This window comes from Somniosus microcephalus, chromosome 4 (assembly GCF_052327205.1).
Source record: "Somniosus microcephalus isolate GS21.2 chromosome 4, FLI_Smic_1.0, whole genome shotgun sequence".
Classification (NCBI taxonomy): domain Eukaryota; kingdom Metazoa; phylum Chordata; class Chondrichthyes; order Squaliformes; family Somniosidae; genus Somniosus; species Somniosus microcephalus.
The window spans coordinates 98,199,010-98,220,510 of NC_140990.1; the positions used below are offsets into that span (position 1 = coordinate 98,199,010).

The 21,501-nt window shown below is 49.0% G+C and overlaps 3 protein-coding genes across 3 annotated transcripts; 1 reads left to right on the top strand and 2 right to left on the bottom strand.

Moving 5' to 3' along the window:
• Positions 1 to 6,662: 6,662 nt before the first annotated feature.
• LOC147119557 (uncharacterized) lies at positions 6,663 to 7,603 on the bottom strand. Its single transcript, XM_085985152.1, has one exon. It carries the CDS (start codon positions 7,564 to 7,566, stop codon positions 6,946 to 6,948), a length of 621 nt encoding a protein of 206 aa, XP_085841278.1. The 5' UTR covers positions 7,567 to 7,603; the 3' UTR covers positions 6,663 to 6,945.
• A 3,430-nt stretch (positions 7,604 to 11,033) lies between these two features.
• LOC147119558 (uncharacterized) lies at positions 11,034 to 16,549 on the bottom strand. Its single transcript, XM_085985151.1, has 2 exons — positions 16,462 to 16,549; positions 11,034 to 12,352 (listed from the first exon to the last, which is right to left on the bottom strand). The coding sequence occupies exon 2, from the start codon at positions 11,935 to 11,937 to the stop codon at positions 11,317 to 11,319; it is 621 nt and encodes a 206-aa protein (XP_085841277.1). The 5' UTR covers positions 11,938 to 12,352; positions 16,462 to 16,549; the 3' UTR covers positions 11,034 to 11,316.
• On the top strand, positions 16,278 to 19,622 carry LOC147119559 (uncharacterized). Its single transcript, XM_085985149.1, has 2 exons — positions 16,278 to 16,340; positions 18,401 to 19,622. The coding sequence occupies exon 2, from the start codon at positions 18,657 to 18,659 to the stop codon at positions 19,467 to 19,469; it is 813 nt and encodes a 270-aa protein (XP_085841275.1). The 5' UTR covers positions 16,278 to 16,340; positions 18,401 to 18,656; the 3' UTR covers positions 19,470 to 19,622.
• Positions 19,623 to 21,501: the final 1,879 nt, after the last annotated feature.

Below are 21,501 nucleotides of genomic sequence, written 5' to 3' on the forward strand. Positions count from 1 at the left end.
TGTGAGGAGGATGTCGTGAAACTCCAGTACGATTTGAGCAGGTTGGGTGATTGGGCAGAAACATGGCAAATGCACTATAATGTGGATAAATGTGAGGTTATCCACTTTGGTGGCAAAAACAGGAAGGCAGATTATTTTTTGAATGGCAATAGATTGGGAGAAGGGGAAGTGCAAAGAGACCTGGGTGTCCTTGTGCACCAGTCGCTGAAGGTAAGCATGCAGGTGCAGCAGGCGGTTAAGAAGGCAAATGGTATGTTGGCCTTCGTAGCAAGAGGATTCGAGTACAGGAACAAGAATGTCTTGCTGCAGTTGTACAGGGCCTTGGTGAGACCGCACCTTGAGTATTGTGTGCAGTTTTGGTCGCCTTATCTGAGGAAGGACGTTCTTGCCATGGAGGGAGTGCAGTGAAGATTCACCAGGCTGATACCTGGGATGACAGGAATGACGTATGAGGAGAGATTGTGTCGATTGGGCTTATACTCACTGGAGTTTAGAAGATTGAGAGGGGATCTCATCGAAACCTATAAAATTCTGTCAGGCCTGGACAGACTAGATGCAGGATGTTTCTGATGGCCGGGGAGTCCAGAACCAGGGGTCATAGTCTAAGGATAAGGGTTAATCCATTTAGGACTGAAATGAGGAGGAATTTCTTCACCCAGAGAGTGGTGAACCTGTGGAATTCTCTGCCACAGAGGGCGGTGGAGGCCAGTTCATTAAATATATTCAAGAAGAAGTTGGATATATTTCTTAAGGCTAAAGGGATATGGGGAGAAGGCAGGGACAGGGTACTGAATTTGGATGATCAGCCATGATCTCATTGAATGGCAGAGCAGGCTCGAAGGGCCGAATGGCCTACTCCTGCTCCTATCTTCTATGTTACTATGACAGTCCTGCCATCCCAGGAATCAGTCTGGTGAACCTTCGCTGCACTCCCTCTATGGCAAGTATATCCTTTCTTAGGTAAGGAGACCAAAACTGCACACAGTACTCCAGGTGTGGTCTCACCAAGGCCCTGTATAACTGTAGTAAGACATCCTTGCTCCTGTACTCGAATCCTCTTGTAATGAAGGCCAACATACTATTTGCCCTTCTAACTGCTTGCTGCACCTGCATGTTTGCTTTCAGTGACTGGTGTACAAGGACACCCAGGTCCCTTTGTACATCAACATTTCCCAATCTATCACCATTTAAACAATACTCTACCTTTCTGTTTTTCCTACCGAAGTGGATAACTTCACATTTATCCACATTATACTGCATCTGCCATGTATTTGCCTTGTCACTTGTCTAAATCGCCTTGAAGCCTCTTTGCATCCTCCTCACAACTCACATTTCGTGTCGTCAGCAAACTTGGAAATATTACATCTGGTTCCCTCATCCAAATCATTGATATATATTGTGAATAGCTGGGGCCCAAGCACTGATCCCTGCAGTACCCCACTAGTCACCGCCTGCCACCCCGAAAAAGACCCATTTATTCCAACTCTCTGTTTCCTGTCTGTTAACCAATTTTCGATCCATGCCAGTATATTACCCCCAATCCCATGTTGTAGGTTCAAATCCCACTCCAGAGACTCAAGCCCCATAATCCAGGGCTGACACTCCCCACGACAGTACTGAGGGAGCGCTGCACTGTCGGAGGTGCCGTCTCTCAGATGAGACGTTAAACCCTCTCAGGTGGACGTAAAAGATCCCACGGCCACTAGCAGGGGGGGAGTTCTCCCCGGTGTCCTGGGGCCAATATTTATCCCTCAACCAACATCACTAAAAAAAACAGATGATCTGGTCATTTATCACATTGCTGTTTGTGGGATCTTGTTGTATGCAAATTGGCTGCCCTGTTTCCTACATCACAACAGTGACACTTCAAAAAGTACTTCATTGGCTGCAAATCGCTTTGGGGCGTCCTACGGTCGTGAAAGGTGCTGTAGAAATGCAAGTCTGTCTTTCTTTAGAAGAACTGCTTATTAAGTTCTTTCCAACTTCTGTTAACCTCCTGGCAACTTCCTTCTGATTCACTGCTCACGATGCGGTCTCCTCTACATTGGGAAGACCAAATGCAGATTGGGTGACCGTTTTGCAGAACACCTCCGTTCAGTCCGTAAGGGGGACCCTGAGTTTCCGGTCACCTGACACTTTAATTCTCCGCTGCACTCCCACTCTGACCTCACCGTCCTTGGCCTCTTACGCTGTTCCAATGAAGCTCAACGTAAGCTCGAGGAACAGCACCTCATCTTTTGATTAGGCACATTACAGCCTGCCGGACTCAACATCGAGTTCAACAATTTCAGATCATAACCTCAGCCCCTATCATTTTTCTCTCTCTCTCACATGGCAGCTGTCGGATCATTCTGCCAGTGCCATTTACACTTCATCTAGAGTCATATTTTGTTTCTTAACTTGACTCACTACCATCTCCTTTTGCCTTGCACCATCATCCCTTTTGTCATTTAATCTCTCCTGCCTTCCATCCTATCACAGACCTTCCCTTTTGTTCTTTCCTCGCCCTCCCCCCTTTCCCTGCCCCTGCACTTGCTTAAAAATCTGTTCCATCTCCAACTTTTTCCAGTTCTGACGAAAGGTCATCGACCTGAAACGTTAGCTCTGTTTCTCTCTCCACAGATGCTGCCTGACCTGCTGAGTATTTCCAGCATTCTCTGTTTTTATTTCAGACTTCCTTTTGAGTTGGTTGTGAGAACATCTCACCTCTTCAATTTTAAAAAGGTTGACACCAGTACTGTCTTTCGACCAATCAAAGGCCATTCATTCTGTCACATGGATTCACTCTTAAGGTGTCATTCCACATAGACAGAGGTGTGTCAGGGACTGATAATGGTCAGGTCTTAATGGAGACTCCTCATTAAGCCGACCTCCCTTTCTTTTCTCGACACCTAAATTACAGTAACAAGACTCGATAACAACAGTCTTCCTAAGAACCGTTCACGTAATCCTCTTATCTGCTCAGAGGGTGTGAACCATTCACATTCTGGGGCCCCAAAGCCTTGATCAGTTGGTCACCAATCTCTAATGAGTAACCTCCAGTGTATCGTAGGAACAGGATGAGGCCATTCAGCCCCTCGAGCCTGTTCCGCCATTCAATTAGATCATGTCTGACCCGTATCTTAACTCCATCTACCCGCCTTGGTTCCGTAACCCTTAATACCCTTGTCTAGCAAAAATCTATCAACCTCGGTTTTGAAAATTTTCAACAGCTTTTTGGGGGAAGAGAGTTCCAGATTTCCACCAGCCTTTGTGTGAAGAAGTGCTTTATCTCAGTTTTCCCACAATTGCAGCATTATCATTTTTTTGTGTTTCCCAGTATTTAGCGGTGTGGTTTTCCCCGGGTCATTTCCCCCTGCGTGTCACAAAAGCATCATGGTAATGTCACCACTTTATGACATCACTGCCTAGCAACCAACCTCCCTCAGCACTGCTTATTATGGCCTGAGCCCTGCTTATCATCTCCAACAACAACCACTTGCATTTTTATAACACCTTTAACATAGTAAAACATTCCAAGGAGCGATTATCAAACAAAATTTGACACCGAGCCACATAAGGAGATATTGGGACAGGTGACCAAAAGCTCGGTCAAAGAAGTAGATTTTAAGGAGTGTCTTAAAGAAGGAGAGGTGGAGAGGTTTAGGGAGGGAATTCCAGATTTTGGGGCTTAGGGGATGCTCAAGAGGCCAGAATTGGGGGAGTGCGGAGATCTTGGAGGGTTGTAGGGCTGGAGGAGGTTACAAGAGATAGGAAGGGGCGAGGCCATGGAAGGATTTGAATACAAGGATGAGAAGTTTCAAACCGAGGTGTTGCTGGACTGGGAGCCAATATAGGCCAGCGAGCACAGGGGGAATGGGTGAACGGGACTTGGTGCAAGTTAGGATGGTGTCCCACTGGAAGAATCCCCCACCATCAACTTCCTGGGGGATCACCATTGACCAGAAACTTAACTGGACCAGCCACATAAATACTGTGGCAACAAGAGTAGGTCAGAGGCTGGATATTCTGCGGCGAGTGTCTCACTTCCTGACTCCCCAAAGCCTTTCCACCATCTACAAGGCACAAATAAGGAGTGTGATGGAATACTCTCCACTTGCCTGGATGAGTGCAGCTCCAACAACACTCAAGAAACTCAACACCATCCAGGACAAAGCAGCCCATTGATTATCCACCACCTTAAACATTCGCTCCCTCCACCACCGGCGTACCGTGGCTGCAGTGTGTACTATCTACAAGATGCACTGCAGCAACTCACCAAAGCTTCTTCGACAGCACCTCCCAAACCTGCGACCTCTTCCACCTAGAAGGACAAGGGCAGCAGGCGCATGGGAACATCACCACCTCCAAGTTCCCCTCCGAGTCACACACCATCTGGACTTAGAAGTATATCGCTGATCCTTCATCGTCGCTGGGTCAAAATCCTGGAACTCCCTCCCTAACAGCACTGTGGGAGTACCTTCACCACACGGACTGCAGCAGTTCAAGAAGGCGGCTCACCACCACCTTCTCAAAGGCAACAAGCAATGGGCAATAAATGCTGGCATTGCCAGCGACGCCCACATCCCATAAACAAATTAAAAAAAAAGTCCTGACAAGGAAGTGAAGCAATGGAGGGACGCTGTCCATTGCGGGACTCTTTGCCAGTGCCCAGTGGGCCAACTTCAATCTCCCCATCGCCCACCGCCATGGCACAAGCACGGACCTTAAATTGGGAGGGGGAAAATTCTGGAGAATTGATTTATAGATTTTGAATTCGCTCTCATCAAAACACTGTCCTCTTGCTCCTCCGTGCATTGAAGTGTAGACTCACTGCACCATCTCCTGCTCTAACCCATTCTTTCCCAGGAGCCTCAGAACCATGGAACTCCTCAGCCGCTCTCTCAGTCTTCTCTTCCTCTTACACTCCTCGGCCTTGTTAAAGCCCGTACTTCTGTTAAAATTGCAGACAGAAGAATGAACCCGGGACCCGGGTTCAAATCCGGCCTCGGGTGACTGTCTGTGTGGAGTTTGCACATTCTCCCCGTGTTTGAGTGGGTTTCCTCCGGGTGCTCCGGTTTCCTCCCACAGTCCAAAGATGTGCGGGTTAGGTTGATTGGCCATGATAAAAATTAGCCCTTAGTGTTAGGGGGGATTAAATACGTGGGGTTACGGCTTGGGTGGGATGGCTGTCGGTGTAGGGACCGGGTGCTAGGGTTTGGATGATCAGCCATGATCTCGTTGAATGGCGGAGCAGGCTCGAAGGGCCGAATGGCCTACTCCTGCTCCTATCTTCTATGTTTCTATGAATGTCACACATTTTTCCACTCATGTCGCTTTTGGAAATGTTGGGTTTGCTCTGGATATTCTCTCCGGTTCAGACTCACCAGTCTACCCCCTCCCCCCGCACCCCCCACCCCGTGAGCAGATCCTAAAGAAAGAAAGACAGACTTGCATTTATATAGCGCCTTTCACGACTACCGGACGTCTCAAAGCGCTTTACAATCAATGAAGTACTTTTCGGAATGTAGTCACTGTTGTAATGTGGGAAACGCGGCAGCCAATTTGCGCACAGCAAGGTCCCACAAATAGCAATGTGATAATGACCAGATAATCTGTTTTTGTTATGTTGGTTGAGGGATAAATATCGGCCAGGACACCGGGGATAACTCTCCTACTCGAAATAGTGCCGTGGGATCTTTTACATCCACCTGAGAGAGCAGACGGGGCCTCTGTTTAACGTCTCAACCGACAGACGGCACCTCCGACAGTGCAGCGCTCCCTCGGATTGTCAGCCTAGCTTTATGTGCTCAAGTCCCTGGAGTGGGACTTGAACCCACAACCTTCTGACTCAGAGGCGAGTGTGCTGCCCACTGAGCCACGGCTGCGTCCTTTACGATCAGGAGATTGCCAATCCAGTCACACGGCAGTGTGAGCCGGGCCCATATCGATGACAGGCCCACGTTATACTGCTACCTTGCACGTGGAGACATTCAGGCTTCTCCAGGCTCCCGGAAGCTGGGCTGATTCACACCTTAAAGAGGCGAGGCTGATTGCACAGCCATCACTTCATTTATTTAGTGGTTAAGTCAGTGAGTACAGAGAAAGATTTGTAGTAAATCACACCACACTTTGACTTGATTCTGTAACTTTCCTTGTGATAAACAAAACAATGAATCCGCCACACCGTCCAGTTAGAACACACTTTATCTGATCAGCCCTTTCTGAATCTGACTGACCACTGGCTGAGGAAGGATGTTCTTGCCATGGAGGGAGTGCAGCGAAGATTCACCAGACTGATACCTGGGATGGCAGGAATGACGTATGAGGAGAGATTGGGTCGATTGGGCTTGTACTCACTGGAGTTTAGAAGAATGAGAGGGGATCTCATTGAAACTTATAAAATTCTAACAGGACTAGATAGACTAGATGCAGGAAGGACGTTCCCGATGGCCGGGGAGTCTAGAACCAGGGGTCACAGTCTAAGGGTAAGGGGTGTCATTTAGGACCGAGATGAGGAGGAATTTCTTCACCCAGAGAGTGGTGAACCTGTGGAATTCTCTACCACAGAAGGCAGTTGAGGCCAATTCATTAAATATATTCAAGAAGGAGTTGGATACGTTTCTTAAGGCTAAAGGGATCAAGGGATATGGGGAGAAAGCAGGGACGGTACTGAATTTGGATGATCAGCCATGATCTCATTGAATGGCGGAACAGGCTCGAGGGGCCGAATGGCCTACTCCTGCGCCTATCTTCTATGTTTCTGTGCCTCTCTCCATGGATCTTCTCACTGACAACAGGCAGGAAACGAGTAGCTTGAACTCTGATGCCCTCCTCCCTCAGGTCTTTAGGTTCCAGGATTGGGTGCTGATTAAAGCAGCTACTGCATGTCCAGAAAAACCCGCTCGCCAGAATGAACATGGTTCGGTCCTGGATGTGATTAACATCAGAATCCAACCCCTGCAGTCACATGTGAACTCGCTGGTGTCTCAGCAGGTGGGGTGATTGAGTAAATCCCTTCCCGCACACAGGGCAAGTGAACGGCCTCTCCCCAGTGTGAATGCGTTGGTGCGTCAGCAGGTTGGATGACTGAGTGAATCCCTTCCCGCACACGGAGCAGGTGAACGGCCTCTCTCCGGTGTGAACTCGCTGGTGTGTCTGGAAGCTGAATGACTGAGTGAATCCCTTCCCACACACGGAGCAAGTGAACGGCCTCTCCCCAGTGTGAACTCGCTGGTGAATCAGCAGGTTGGACGACTGGGTGAATCCCTTCCCACATACGGAGCAATTAAACAAGGTCTCTCCCGGGTGGGTGCGCTGATGGCTGACCAGGCCCGATGAGTGTCGAAACCTCCTGCCACAATGACAGCACATGAAGGGCCTCTCCCCAGTGTGAACTCGCTGGTGATTCAGCAGGTTGGAGGACTGAGTGAATCCCTTCCCACACACTGAGCAGGTGAACGGCCTCTCCCCCGTATGGATGTGCTGGTGTGTCAGCAGATTGAATGACCGAGTGAATCCCTTTCCACAGACGGAGCAGGTGAATGGCCTCTCTCCAATATGACTGTGTCGATGAGTTTCCAGCATGTTCTGACAATTGACGCCCTTCCCATAGTCCCCACATTTCCCTGGTCTCTCCGTGGTGCAGGTGTCCTTGTGTCTCTCCAGATTGGACGATCAGTTAAGCCTCGTCCGCACACAGAACACGTGTACGGTTTCTCCCCGCTGTGAATGGTGCGATGTTTTTTCAGGCTGTGTAACTGGTTAAAGCTCTTTCCACAGTCAGTGCACTGGAACACTCACTCGGGTGTGTGTGTCTCGGTGCTTTTCCAGTCACACTGACGTTTGAAATCTTTGCCCACAGACAGAACAGACAAACATTTCTCCTTCCACATTCAAAGGCTGATGATATTCAGGTCCTGATGAATCAAGTGACTCCGTCAGATGTTGATGTGATGTTTGGTTTGAGTTTCCCGTCTGCAAATCCTCCCCTTCTGATACCCTGTAAAAGGAGTTTACAAAACCCATCACTGTAAGTACAGGACAGAAATTCACAACAGACAATTCTAGTTTCTGTGGAACATTCTTTCCTCTCTTGTTCCCCCAAAGCTGTAAATCCCCGTCCCACAAACTCTCCTTCCTCACTGTTTGAAAGCACCATCCATTGGACAATCTCTGAATGTTTTTCTCCCCTCCTCTGTTGAAGGTGCTGACTGATCCCAGCGACAGTCACTGGTTGTCCCCCAGTCGACAAGTGATCATGGAAAAGCTGGGGTTGTTCTTCCTATTTAAGAAAGGAGGGAGACAGGGAGCAGGAAACTATAGACCAGTTAGCCTAACATCTATTGTTGGGAAAATGCTGGAGTCCTTCATTAAGGAAGCAGTAGCAGGGCATTTGGAAAATCATAATGCAGTCAAGCAGAGTCAGCATGATTGTATGAAAGGGAAATCATGTTTAACAAATTTGCTGAAGTTCTTTGAGGATGTAACGAGCAGGGTGGACAAAGGTGAACCAGTGGATGTGGTGTATTTGGATTTCCAGAAGGCATTCGATAAGGTGCCACATAAAAGGTTACTGCATAAGATAAGAGCTCACGGAGTTGGGGGTAATATATTGGCTTGGATAGAGAATTGGCTAACAGAAAGCAGAGAGTCGGGATAAATGGGTCATTTTCTGGTTGGCAAACGGTAACTAGTGGGGTGTCACAGGGATCGGTGCTGGGGCCTCAACTATTTACAATCTACATTAACGACTTGGATGACGGGACCGAGTGTAATGTAGCCAAGTTTGCAGATGATACAAAGATGGGTGGGAAAGCAAGTTGTGCAGAGGACTCAAAGAACCTGCAAAGGGATATAGACAGGCTAAGTGAGTGGGAAAACTTTTGGCAGATGGAGTATAATGTGGGAAAGTGCGAGGTTATACACTTTGGCAGGAAAAATAAAAAACCAAATTATTATTTAAATGGAGAGAGATTACAAAATGCTACAGTTCAGAGGGACCTGGGGGTCCTTGTGCATGAAACACAAAACGTTAGCATGCAGGTACAGCAAGTAATCAAAAAGGCAAATGGAATGTTGGCCTTTATTTCAAAGGGGGTTGGAGTATAAAAGTAGGGAAGTCCTGCTACAATTGTACAGGGTATTGGTGAGACCACACCTTGAGTATGGCGTACAGTTTTGGTCTCCTTATTTAAGGAAGGATATACTTGCATTGGAGGCAGTTCAGAGACGATTCACTCGGTTGACTCCAGAGATGAGGGGTTTGACTTATGAAGAAAGGTTGAGCAGGTTGGGCCTATACTCATTGGAGTTTCGAAGAATGAGAGGTGATCTTATTGAAACATATAAGATACCGAGGGGGCTCGACAGGGTAGAAGCAGAGAGGATGTTTCCCCTCGTGGGGAAATCTAGAACTCGGGGGCACAGTTTTAGACCGGGTGCTCCGGTTTCCTCCCACAGTCCAAAGATGTGCGGGTTAGGTTGATTGGCCATGATAAAAATTAGCCCTTAGTGTTAGGGGGGATTAAATACGTGGGGTTACGGCTTGGGTGGGATGGCTGTCGGTGTAGGGACCGGGTGCTAGGGTTTGGATGATCAGCCATGATCTCGTTGAATGGCGGAGCAGGCTCGAAGGGCCGAATGGCCTACTCCTGCTCCTATCTTCTATGTTTCTATGAATGTCACACATTTTTCCACTCATGTCGCTTTTGGAAATGTTGGGTTTGCTCTGGATATTCTCTCCGGTTCAGACTCACCAGTCTACCCCCTCCCCCCGCACCCCCCACCCCGTGAGCAGATCCTAAAGAAAGAAAGACAGACTTGCATTTATATAGCGCCTTTCACGACTACCGGACGTCTCAAAGCGCTTTACAATCAATGAAGTACTTTTCGGAATGTAGTCACTGTTGTAATGTGGGAAACGCGGCAGCCAATTTGCGCACAGCAAGGTCCCACAAATAGCAATGTGATAATGACCAGATAATCTGTTTTTGTTATGTTGGTTGAGGGATAAATATCGGCCAGGACACCGGGGATAACTCTCCTACTCGAAATAGTGCCGTGGGATCTTTTACATCCACCTGAGAGAGCAGACGGGGCCTCTGTTTAACGTCTCAACCGACAGACGGCACCTCCGACAGTGCAGCGCTCCCTCGGATTGTCAGCCTAGCTTTATGTGCTCAAGTCCCTGGAGTGGGACTTGAACCCACAACCTTCTGACTCAGAGGCGAGTGTGCTGCCCACTGAGCCACGGCTGCGTCCTTTACGATCAGGAGATTGCCAATCCAGTCACACGGCAGTGTGAGCCGGGCCCATATCGATGACAGGCCCACGTTATACTGCTACCTTGCACGTGGAGACATTCAGGCTTCTCCAGGCTCCCGGAAGCTGGGCTGATTCACACCTTAAAGAGGCGAGGCTGATTGCACAGCCATCACTTCATTTATTTAGTGGTTAAGTCAGTGAGTACAGAGAAAGATTTGTAGTAAATCACACCACACTTTGACTTGATTCTGTAACTTTCCTTGTGATAAACAAAACAATGAATCCGCCACACCGTCCAGTTAGAACACACTTTATCTGATCAGCCCTTTCTGAATCTGACTGACCACTGGCTGAGGAAGGATGTTCTTGCCATGGAGGGAGTGCAGCGAAGATTCACCAGACTGATACCTGGGATGGCAGGAATGACGTATGAGGAGAGATTGGGTCGATTGGGCTTGTACTCACTGGAGTTTAGAAGAATGAGAGGGGATCTCATTGAAACTTATAAAATTCTAACAGGACTAGATAGACTAGATGCAGGAAGGACGTTCCCGATGGCCGGGGAGTCTAGAACCAGGGGTCACAGTCTAAGGGTAAGGGGTGTCATTTAGGACCGAGATGAGGAGGAATTTCTTCACCCAGAGAGTGGTGAACCTGTGGAATTCTCTACCACAGAAGGCAGTTGAGGCCAATTCATTAAATATATTCAAGAAGGAGTTGGATACGTTTCTTAAGGCTAAAGGGATCAAGGGATATGGGGAGAAAGCAGGGACGGTACTGAATTTGGATGATCAGCCATGATCTCATTGAATGGCGGAACAGGCTCGAGGGGCCGAATGGCCTACTCCTGCGCCTATCTTCTATGTTTCTGTGCCTCTCTCCATGGATCTTCTCACTGACAACAGGCAGGAAACGAGTAGCTTGAACTCTGATGCCCTCCTCCCTCAGGTCTTTAGGTTCCAGGATTGGGTGCTGATTAAAGCAGCTACTGCATGTCCAGAAAAACCCGCTCGCCAGAATGAACATGGTTCGGTCCTGGATGTGATTAACATCAGAATCCAACCCCTGCAGTCACATGTGAACTCGCTGGTGTCTCAGCAGGTGGGGTGATTGAGTAAATCCCTTCCCGCACACAGGGCAAGTGAACGGCCTCTCCCCAGTGTGAATGCGTTGGTGCGTCAGCAGGTTGGATGACTGAGTGAATCCCTTCCCGCACACGGAGCAGGTGAACGGCCTCTCTCCGGTGTGAACTCGCTGGTGTGTCTGGAAGCTGAATGACTGAGTGAATCCCTTCCCACACACGGAGCAAGTGAACGGCCTCTCCCCAGTGTGAACTCGCTGGTGAATCAGCAGGTTGGACGACTGGGTGAATCCCTTCCCACATACGGAGCAATTAAACAAGGTCTCTCCCGGGTGGGTGCGCTGATGGCTGACCAGGCCCGATGAGTGTCGAAACCTCCTGCCACAATGACAGCACATGAAGGGCCTCTCCCCAGTGTGAACTCGCTGGTGATTCAGCAGGTTGGAGGACTGAGTGAATCCCTTCCCACACACTGAGCAGGTGAACGGCCTCTCCCCCGTATGGATGTGCTGGTGTGTCAGCAGATTGAATGACCGAGTGAATCCCTTTCCACAGACGGAGCAGGTGAATGGCCTCTCTCCAATATGACTGTGTCGATGAGTTTCCAGCATGTTCTGACAATTGACGCCCTTCCCATAGTCCCCACATTTCCCCGGTCTCTCCGTGGTGCAGGTGTCCTTGTGTCTCTCCAGATTGGACGATCAGTTAAGCCTCGTCCGCACACAGAACACGTGTACGGTTTCTCCCCGCTGTGAATGGTGCGATGTTTTTTCAGGCTGTGTAACTGGTTAAAGCTCTTTCCACAGTCAGTGCACTGGAACACTCACTCGGGTGTGTGTGTCTCGGTGCTTTTCCAGTCACACTGACGTTTGAAATCTTTGCCCACAGACAGAACAGACAAACATTTCTCCTTCCACATTCAAAGGCTGATGATATTCAGGTCCTGATGAATCAAGTGACTCCGTCAGATGTTGATGTGATGTTTGGTTTGAGTTTCCCGTCTGCAAATCCTCCCCTTCTGATACCCTGTAAAAGGAGTTTACAAAACCCATCACTGTAAGTACAGGACAGAAATTCACAACAGACAATTCTAGTTTCTGTGGAACATTCTTTCCTCTCTTGTTCCCCCAAAGCTGTAAATCCCCGTCCCACAAACTCTCCTTCCTCACTGTTTGAAAGCACCATCCATTGGACAATCTCTGAATGTTTTTCTCCCCTCCTCTGTTGAAGGTGCTGACTGATCCCAGCGACAGTCACTGGTTGTCCCCCAGTCGACAAGTGATCATGGAAAAGCTGGGGTTGTTCTTCCTATTTAAGAAAGGAGGGAGACAGGGAGCAGGAAACTATAGACCAGTTAGCCTAACATCTATTGTTGGGAAAATGCTGGAGTCCTTCATTAAGGAAGCAGTAGCAGGGCATTTGGAAAATCATAATGCAGTCAAGCAGAGTCAGCATGATTGTATGAAAGGGAAATCATGTTTAACAAATTTGCTGAAGTTCTTTGAGGATGTAACGAGCAGGGTGGACAAAGGTGAACCAGTGGATGTGGTGTATTTGGATTTCCAGAAGGCATTCGATAAGGTGCCACATAAAAGGTTACTGCATAAGATAAGAGCTCACGGAGTTGGGGGTAATATATTGGCTTGGATAGAGAATTGGCTAACAGAAAGCAGAGAGTCGGGATAAATGGGTCATTTTCTGGTTGGCAAACGGTAACTAGTGGGGTGTCACAGGGATCGGTGCTGGGGCCTCAACTATTTACAATCTACATTAACGACTTGGATGACGGGACCGAGTGTAATGTAGCCAAGTTTGCAGATGATACAAAGATGGGTGGGAAAGCAAGTTGTGCAGAGGACTCAAAGAACCTGCAAAGGGATATAGACAGGCTAAGTGAGTGGGAAAACTTTTGGCAGATGGAGTATAATGTGGGAAAGTGCGAGGTTATACACTTTGGCAGGAAAAATAAAAAACCAAATTATTATTTAAATGGAGAGAGATTACAAAATGCTACAGTTCAGAGGGACCTGGGGGTCCTTGTGCATGAAACACAAAACGTTAGCATGCAGGTACAGCAAGTAATCAAAAAGGCAAATGGAATGTTGGCCTTTATTTCAAAGGGGGTTGGAGTATAAAAGTAGGGAAGTCCTGCTACAATTGTACAGGGTATTGGTGAGACCACACCTTGAGTATGGCGTACAGTTTTGGTCTCCTTATTTAAGGAAGGATATACTTGCATTGGAGGCAGTTCAGAGACGATTCACTCGGTTGACTCCAGAGATGAGGGGTTTGACTTATGAAGAAAGGTTGAGCAGGTTGGGCCTATACTCATTGGAGTTTCGAAGAATGAGAGGTGATCTTATTGAAACATATAAGATACCGAGGGGGCTCGACAGGGTAGAAGCAGAGAGGATGTTTCCCCTCGTGGGGAAATCTAGAACTCGGGGGCACAGTTTTAGAATAAAGGGTCGGCCTTTTAGAACTGAGATGAGGAGGAACTTCTTCTCTCAGAGGGTCGTAAATCTGTGGGATTCTCTGCCCCAGAGAGCTGTGGAGGCTGGGTCATTAAATACATTTAAGGTGGAGATAGACAGGTTTTTGCAAGACAAGGGAGTGAAGGGTTATGGGGAGCGGGCAGGGAAGTGGCTTTGAGCCCAAGATCAGCCATGATCTTATTGAATGGCGGAGCAGGCTCGAGGGGCCAAGTGGCCTATTCCTGCTCCTATTTCTTATGTTCTTAGAGCAGAGAAGGCTAAGAGGCGATTTGATAGAGGTGTTCGAAATCATGAAGGGTTAGATAAAGAGAAACTGTATCCATTGGCGGAAGGATCGATAACCAGAGGGCACAGGTTTAAGGTGATTGACAAAAAACAGAGGCGACATGAGGAAAAACTTTTTTACGCAACGAGTGGTCAGGATTTGGGATGCACTGCCTGAGAGGTGGATACAGATTCAATAGTAGCCTTCAAAGGGGGATTGGATAAATACTTGAAAATTGCAGGGATATGGGGAAAGAGCGGGGGAGTGGGACTAACTGGATTGCTCTTCGAAAGAGCTGGCGCAGACTTGATAGGCCGAATGACCTCCTTCTGTGCTGTACTATTCTATGAGTCTATGTGTGAACCTGGACAGTGAGTACAGACTATTCGACTACATGGAACATAACAACCAGGAACAATCCTGTCACTGGGTAGTCATCGATGCGACAACAATGGAGACATTGTTCCTTTAAGAGCCATGACACTCACTGCTCCACACTGCTTCTCTATCTGATCACAAAAAACTCACTTTCCATTAGCTGACATTGTTAATGGTTCTCTCTTCTTAGGTACTGTCTCCCTCTCCCTCAAATCTGCTGTCATCACCCCACTCCTCAAAAAAACAACCCTTGACCCCTCCATTCTTGCAAACTAGCACCCCATCCCCACCCTCCCTTTCCTCTCCAAGGTCCTTGAACGTGTTGTCGCCTCCCAAGTCCATGCCCATCTTTCCCGCAATTCCATGTTTGAATCCCTCCAATCAGGTTTCCGCCCTTGCCACAGTACCAAAACGGCTCTCATCAGTCACAAATGACATCATTTGTGACTGTGACAAGGGCAAACTATCCCTCCTCGTCCTTCTTGACTTGTCTGCAGCCTTTGATATTGGCAGATTTTTGTTAGGTAAGGGTATTAGGCGATATGGAACCAAGGCAGGTAAATGGAGTTAATTTACAGATCAGCCATGATCTAATTGAATGGTGGTACAGGCTCGAGGGGCAGAATGGCCTCCTCCTGTTCCTATGTTCCTAATATTTGCAACAAGTCCCATTCACTCATGTGCTCGGTGACTGTATTGGCTCTCGGTCCGGCAATGCCTCATAGAATCATAGAATGGTTACAGCACAGAAGGAGGCCATTCAGCCCGTCAAGCCCGTGCCGGCTCTCTGCAAGAGCACTTCAGCTAGTCCCACTCCTCCACCCTTTCCCCGTAGCCCTGCACATTTTTTTTCCTTCAGGTACTTATCCAATTCCCTTTTGAAAGCCACGATTGAATCTGCCTCCACCACCCTTTCAGGCAGTGCATTCCCGATCCTAACCACTCACTGCGTAAAAAGTTTTTCCTCATGTCTCCTTTGGTTCTTCTACCAATCACCTTAAATCTGTGTCCTCTGGTTCTCGACCCTTCCGCCAATGGGAACAGTTTCTCTCTATCCTTGATTTTAAAATGAACATCCTGGTGGCATAGTGGTTAGCACTGTTGCCTCACAGCACCAGGGACCCGGGTTCAAATCCGGCCTCGGGCGACTGTCTGTGTGGAGTTTGCACATTCTCCCTGTGTCGGCGTGGGTTTCCTCCGGGTGCTCCGGTTTCCTCCCACAGTCCAAAGATGTGCGGGTTAGGTTGATTTGGCTATGATAAATTGACCCTTAGTGTTAGGGGATTAAATACGTGGGGTTACGGGGATAGGGTGGGATGTGTGTCGGTGCAGGCTCGATGGGCCGAAATGGCCTCTATCTGCACTGTGGGGATTCTGTGATTCTGTGATCCTTGTTTTCAAATCCCTCCATGGCCTCGCCCCTCCCTATCTCTGTAACCTTCTCCAGCCTTACAACCCTCCAAGATCTCTGCGCGCCTCCAACTCTAGCCTCTCGCGCACCCCTGATCTTAATCGCTCCACCATTGGCGGCCGTGCCTTCAGCTGCCTGGGCCCTAAGCTCTGGAATTCCCTCCCTAAACCTCTCCGCCTCTCTTTTCTCCTTTAAGACGCTCCTTAAAACCTGCCTCTTCGACCAAGCTTTTGGTCACCTGCCCTAATATCTCATGTGGCTCGGTGTCAAATTTAATCGCTCCCGAGAAGCACCTTGGGACGTATTACTACGTAAAAGGCGCTGTATAAATGCAAGTTGTTGTTGTTGTTCTGAGTCCCAGCCACATCAGTGCAACGCAACGCGCATGCGCGGGAAGGGGGCCGCGAGAAAGACTCGCGGAGCATGCGCGGTGGGGCCTTGGGCCGAGAGCCGCATTCGGCGCAGGTAGGAGAGGGCGGGGTTCGAACAAACGGCCGATGGCCGCCTTATTGCCCCCGAAGAAGAGGAGCTCCAGGGGCGGGGAGGTGTTATAAAAACGCTTTTAAAGCAACGGCTCCGCACTAACCGCCACTTCCAGCTCCTTCTCTCGGTTCGCTCCGTCCGTTCTTTCGCCACAAACGGCTGGAGCGGAGCGTCCTCCCCCGGCACATGCGCACTCCGGGCGGCCAAGCGGCGGATCGAGCGGTTTCTGCAGCGCGGGGGCTTGTGGGTGCCGCGGGCCGCCATTACTGAGCCATCCTCGCCTTGCTCTGGTGCAGACAGAGCCCCAGCCTGGACATTCCTAGGTCGGCCATGGCGGGTTAAAAGCAGGGGTGAAAAAAACCCCTCGATTTCAAAATTCTCATCCTTGTTAACATTAATAGTCATGGTGTGGAGATGCCGGAGTTGGACTGGGGTGGACAAATGTAAGAAGTCACACAACACCAGGTTATAGTCCAACAGCTTTATTTGAAATCACAAGCTTTCGGAGCGCTGCTCCTTCTTCAGGTGAAGAAGGAGCAGCGCTCCGAAAGCTTGTGATTTCAAATAAAGCTGTTGGACTATAACCTGGTGTTGTGTGACTTCTAACATTAATAGTAAAACATCGCAAAAATTCAGTTTAGGTGTCACAAAGTCACCTTAAACTTTTCCACCGGAAAGTTGAACACTGTCCTTCCAAGATCCCTAAAAATGGTTGTGGGATCCCATTCTCGTTGCCAAAATTGTAATATATGTGGGTAGAACAAATGAAGGACAGACAGGATGAGTTGTGCTTGTTTACTAGGCCAAAGTGAACTGAGCATGCTCATGTGTGACAAATCGTGTGACAAACCATGTGTTAATACATTACAATCTCTGTAACCTCCTCCAGCTTTGCAACCCTCCAAGATATCTGCGCTCCTCTAATTCTGCCCTCTTGAGCATCCCTGATTATAATCGCTCAACCATTGGTGGCCGTGCCCTCAGCTGCTGAGGCCCGAAGCTCTGGAATTCCCTCTCTGAACCTCTCCGCTTCTCTCTCCTCTTTTAAGACACTCCGTAAAATCTATCTCTTAGACTAAGTTTAGTTGGTATCAACTGGGGGGCCACTACAATGGACCTCAGTGCCACAGGGCAAAGTCGCTCTTGATGGTTCCACCCTCCGTAAACTTGAGGTCATCCAAAACTCGGCTGCCCGTGTCCTAACTCGCACCAAGTCCCGTTCGCCCATCACCCACTGTGCTCGCTGACCTACATTGGCTCCTGGTTAAGCAACTCCTCGATTTTAAAATTCTCATCCTTGTTTTCAAATCCCTCCACAGCCTCACCCCTCCCTATCTCTGACCTCTTCCAGCCCCACAAACCCCCGAGATCTCTGCACTCCTCCAATTCTGGCCTCTTGCACATCCCCAATTGGTGGTCGTGCCTTCAGCTGCCGAGGTCCTAAGCTCTGGAATTCCTTCTCTAAACCTCTCCACCTCTCTACCTCTCTCTTCTCCTTTAAGACGCTCCTTAAAACCTACCTCTTTGACCAAGCTAATGGTCATCTGCCCTAATCTCTCCTTATATGGCTTGGGGCCAATTTTTTTTGCCTTATAATACTCCTGTGAAGCGCCTTGGGACGTTTTACTACGTTAAAGGCGCTATATAAATCCAGGTTGTTGTTGGGTGGAGAGACCCCTCCTTGCTGCAAAGTGCGTGCGGGTAGTCCAAGGGGCAGCATCACTGGGTTTGAGTGTGACGCCCCTAAGGAAAATAGCTTGTTGACTTCACTGTCGCGGCTCATGCAGAAAGATTAGACACTTGGGTGACACACTGGGGACTGTGAAACTGAACCCTGGAGTCAGCGCCTTCAGGAGAGGAGAGGAGGGAAAAAGTAGGAGGAGGATAGTAGGATGAATTTGGATTACAAACAGTAAGAGAGAGTGTGTGGGACAGGGATTTACAGTTTGAGGGGGAGAAGAATGTTCTCTAACAACTTGTATTGTCTGTTCGGAATTTTTATCCTGTACTTCATGATTGAGTTTTGTAAAATCCTTTTGCAGCGTATTAGAAGGGGAGGATTTGCAGACGGGAAACTCAAACCAACCATCACGCGTCACTCGATTCATCAGGACCTGAATATCATCGGCCTTTTGAATGTGGAAGGAGAAATGTTTGTCTGTTCTGTCTGTGGGAAATGATTTCAAACATCAGTGTGACTGGAAAAGCACCGAGATACACACACCCGAGTGAGAGTGTTCCAGTGCACCGACTGTGGAGTGAACTTCTACCAGTTACGCAGCCTGAGAAACCGTACACATGTTCTATGTGTGGACGAGGATTCAGAAAACAGCCAAGCTGGAAACTCAACAGCGCAGTCACACTGGGGAGAGGCCGCTCACCTGCCCCGTGTGCAGGAAGGGATTAATTCAGTTGTCCAACCTGCTGAGACACCAGCGAGTTCACACTGGGGAGAGGCCGTTTAAATGCTCCGACTGTGGGAATGGATTTAAAAGCTCCGAGAAGCTGATGGCGCACCAGCGGATTCACACTGACGAGAGGCCATTCAACTGCTCCGTGTGCGGGAAGAGGTTCAGTGATTCGTCCAACCTGCTGAGGCACCAGCGATTCCACACCGGGGAGAGGCCATTCACCTGCTCCGTGTGTGGGAAGGCATTCACTCATTCATCCAGCTTGATGACGCACCAGTGGGTTCACACCGGGGAGAGGCCATTCACCTGCTCCTTGTGCAGGAAGGAATTCAATCGTTCGTCCTCCCTACTGACCCACCAGCGAGCTCACACTGAGGAGAGGCCATTTAAATATTCTGACTGTGGGAAGAGCTTCAAAAGCACCGAGGAACTATTGAAGCACCAGCAAGTTCACACCGGTGAGAGACCGTTCACCTGCTCCTTGTGTGGGAAGGGATTCACTCAGTCAACCCACCTGCTGACACACCAGGGCGTTCACACTGGAGAGAGGCCTTTTAAATGTTCCATGTGTGGGAGGGGATTCAGCCAATCATCCAGCCTGCTGACACACCAGCGCGTTCACACCGGCGAGAGGCTGTTTAAATGTTCCGTGTGTGGAAAGGGATTCACTCATTCATCCCACCTCCTGACACACCAGTGAGTTCACGTTTGACTGCATTGATTGGATTCTGGTGTTATTGCTGCTGTTAATCACATCCAACAACATGTTCATTCTGACAGTTGGGGGTTTGTTTCTGCTGATGTCAATGACCCCTATAACTGGGCTGGCGCTTAATAATCTGGATATCTGTCAAATAAAACGGTGGCATAGTGGTTAGCACTGTTGCCTCACAGCTCCAGGGACCTGGGTTCGAATCCAGCCTCGGGTGACTGTGTGGAGTTTGCACATTCTCCCCATGTTTGCGTGGGTTTCCTCCGGGTGCTCCGGTTTCCTCCCACAGTCCAAAGATGTGCAGGTTAGGTTGATTGGCTATGATAAAATTGACCCTTAGTGTTAGGGGGATTAAATACGTGGGGTTACGGGGATAGGGTGGGATATGTGTTGGTGTAGGGGTTACGGGGATCGGGGGTGGGATATGTGTCGGTGCAGGCTCGATGGGCCGAAATGGCCTCTATCTGCACTGTGAGGTTTCTGTGATTCTGTGAAATCAGCTTTGTTTTGAACAGTCTGGCGAGTCCTTGATGTCACTAAGATATGATAAGGTAGGTTTTAAGCAGGGTCTTAAAGGAAGAGAGAGAGGCGGAGAGGTTAAGGGAGTGAATTCCGGAGCTTAGGGCCCAGGCAGCTGAAGGCACGGCCTCCATTGGCGGAGCGATTAAAATCGGGGATGAGCAAGAGGCCAGGATTGGAGGAGTGCAGAGATCTGGGAGGGTTCTGGGGCTGGAGGAGGCTACAGAGATAGGGAGGGGTGAGGCCATGGAGGGATTCAAACAGGAGGATGAGAATTTTTAATTTGAGGCGTTTGGGAACTGGGAGAAAATGTAGGTCAGCGAGCACAGGGGTGATGGGTGAACAAGACTTGGTGCCCAAGTCCCTTAGTGAAGTGCGCCCAGGGTTAACGATTAGCCCCTAATCGCAGTGAACAACAACAGCAACTTACATTTATATAGCGTCTTTAATGTAGTAAAACATTCGGAGGTGCTTCACAGGAGCTATTATCAAACAAAATTTGACACCAATTAACGAGAGAATACGATGGATGCCCACCGTATTTTTCTTTTAGTTCGTTTATGGGATGAGGGCGTCGCTGGCAAGGCCAGCATTTATTGCCCATCCCTAGTTGCCCTTGAGAAGGTGGTGGTGAGCCGCCGCCTTGAACCGCTGTAATCCATGTGGTGATGGTCCTCCCACAGTGCTGTTAGGTAGGGAGTTCCAGGATTTTGACCCAGCGACGATGAAGGAATGGCGATATACTTCTAAGTCAGGATGGTGTGTGACTTGGAGGAGAACTTGCAGGTGGTGGTGTTCCCATGCGCCTGCTGCCCTTGTCCTTTTAGGTGGAAGAGGTCGCGGGTTTGGGAGGTGCTGCCGAAGAAGCCTTGGCGAGTTGCTGCAGTGCATCTTGTAGATGGTACACACTGCAGCCATGGTGCGCCGGTGGCGGAGGGAGTGAATGTTTAAGGTGGTGGAATGGGTGCCAATCAAGCAGGCTGCTTTGTCCTGGATGGTGTCGAGCTTCTTGAGCGTTGTTGGAGCTGCACTCATCTAGGCAAGTGGAGAGTATTCCATCACACTCCTGACATGTGCCTTGTAGATGCTGGAAAGGCTTTGGGGAGTCAGGAGGTGAGACACTTGCCACAGAATACCCAGCCTCTGACCTGCTCTTGTTGCCACAGTATTTATGATGCTGGTCCAGTTAAGTTTCTGGTCAATGGTGACCCCCAGGATGTTGATGGTGGGGGATTCGGCGATGGTAATGCTGTTGAATGTCAAGGGGCGGTGGTTAGACGCTCGGTTGTTGGAGATTGTCATTGCCTGGCACTTGTGTGGCGCGAATGTTACCTGCCACTTATCAGCCCAAGCCTGAATGTCGTCCAGATCTTGTTGCATGGGGCATGGACTGCTTCATTATCTCAGGAGTTGTGAATGGCACTGAACACTGTGCGGTCATCAGCGAACATCCCCATTTCTGACCTTATGTTGGAGGGAAGGTCATTGATGAAGCAGCTGA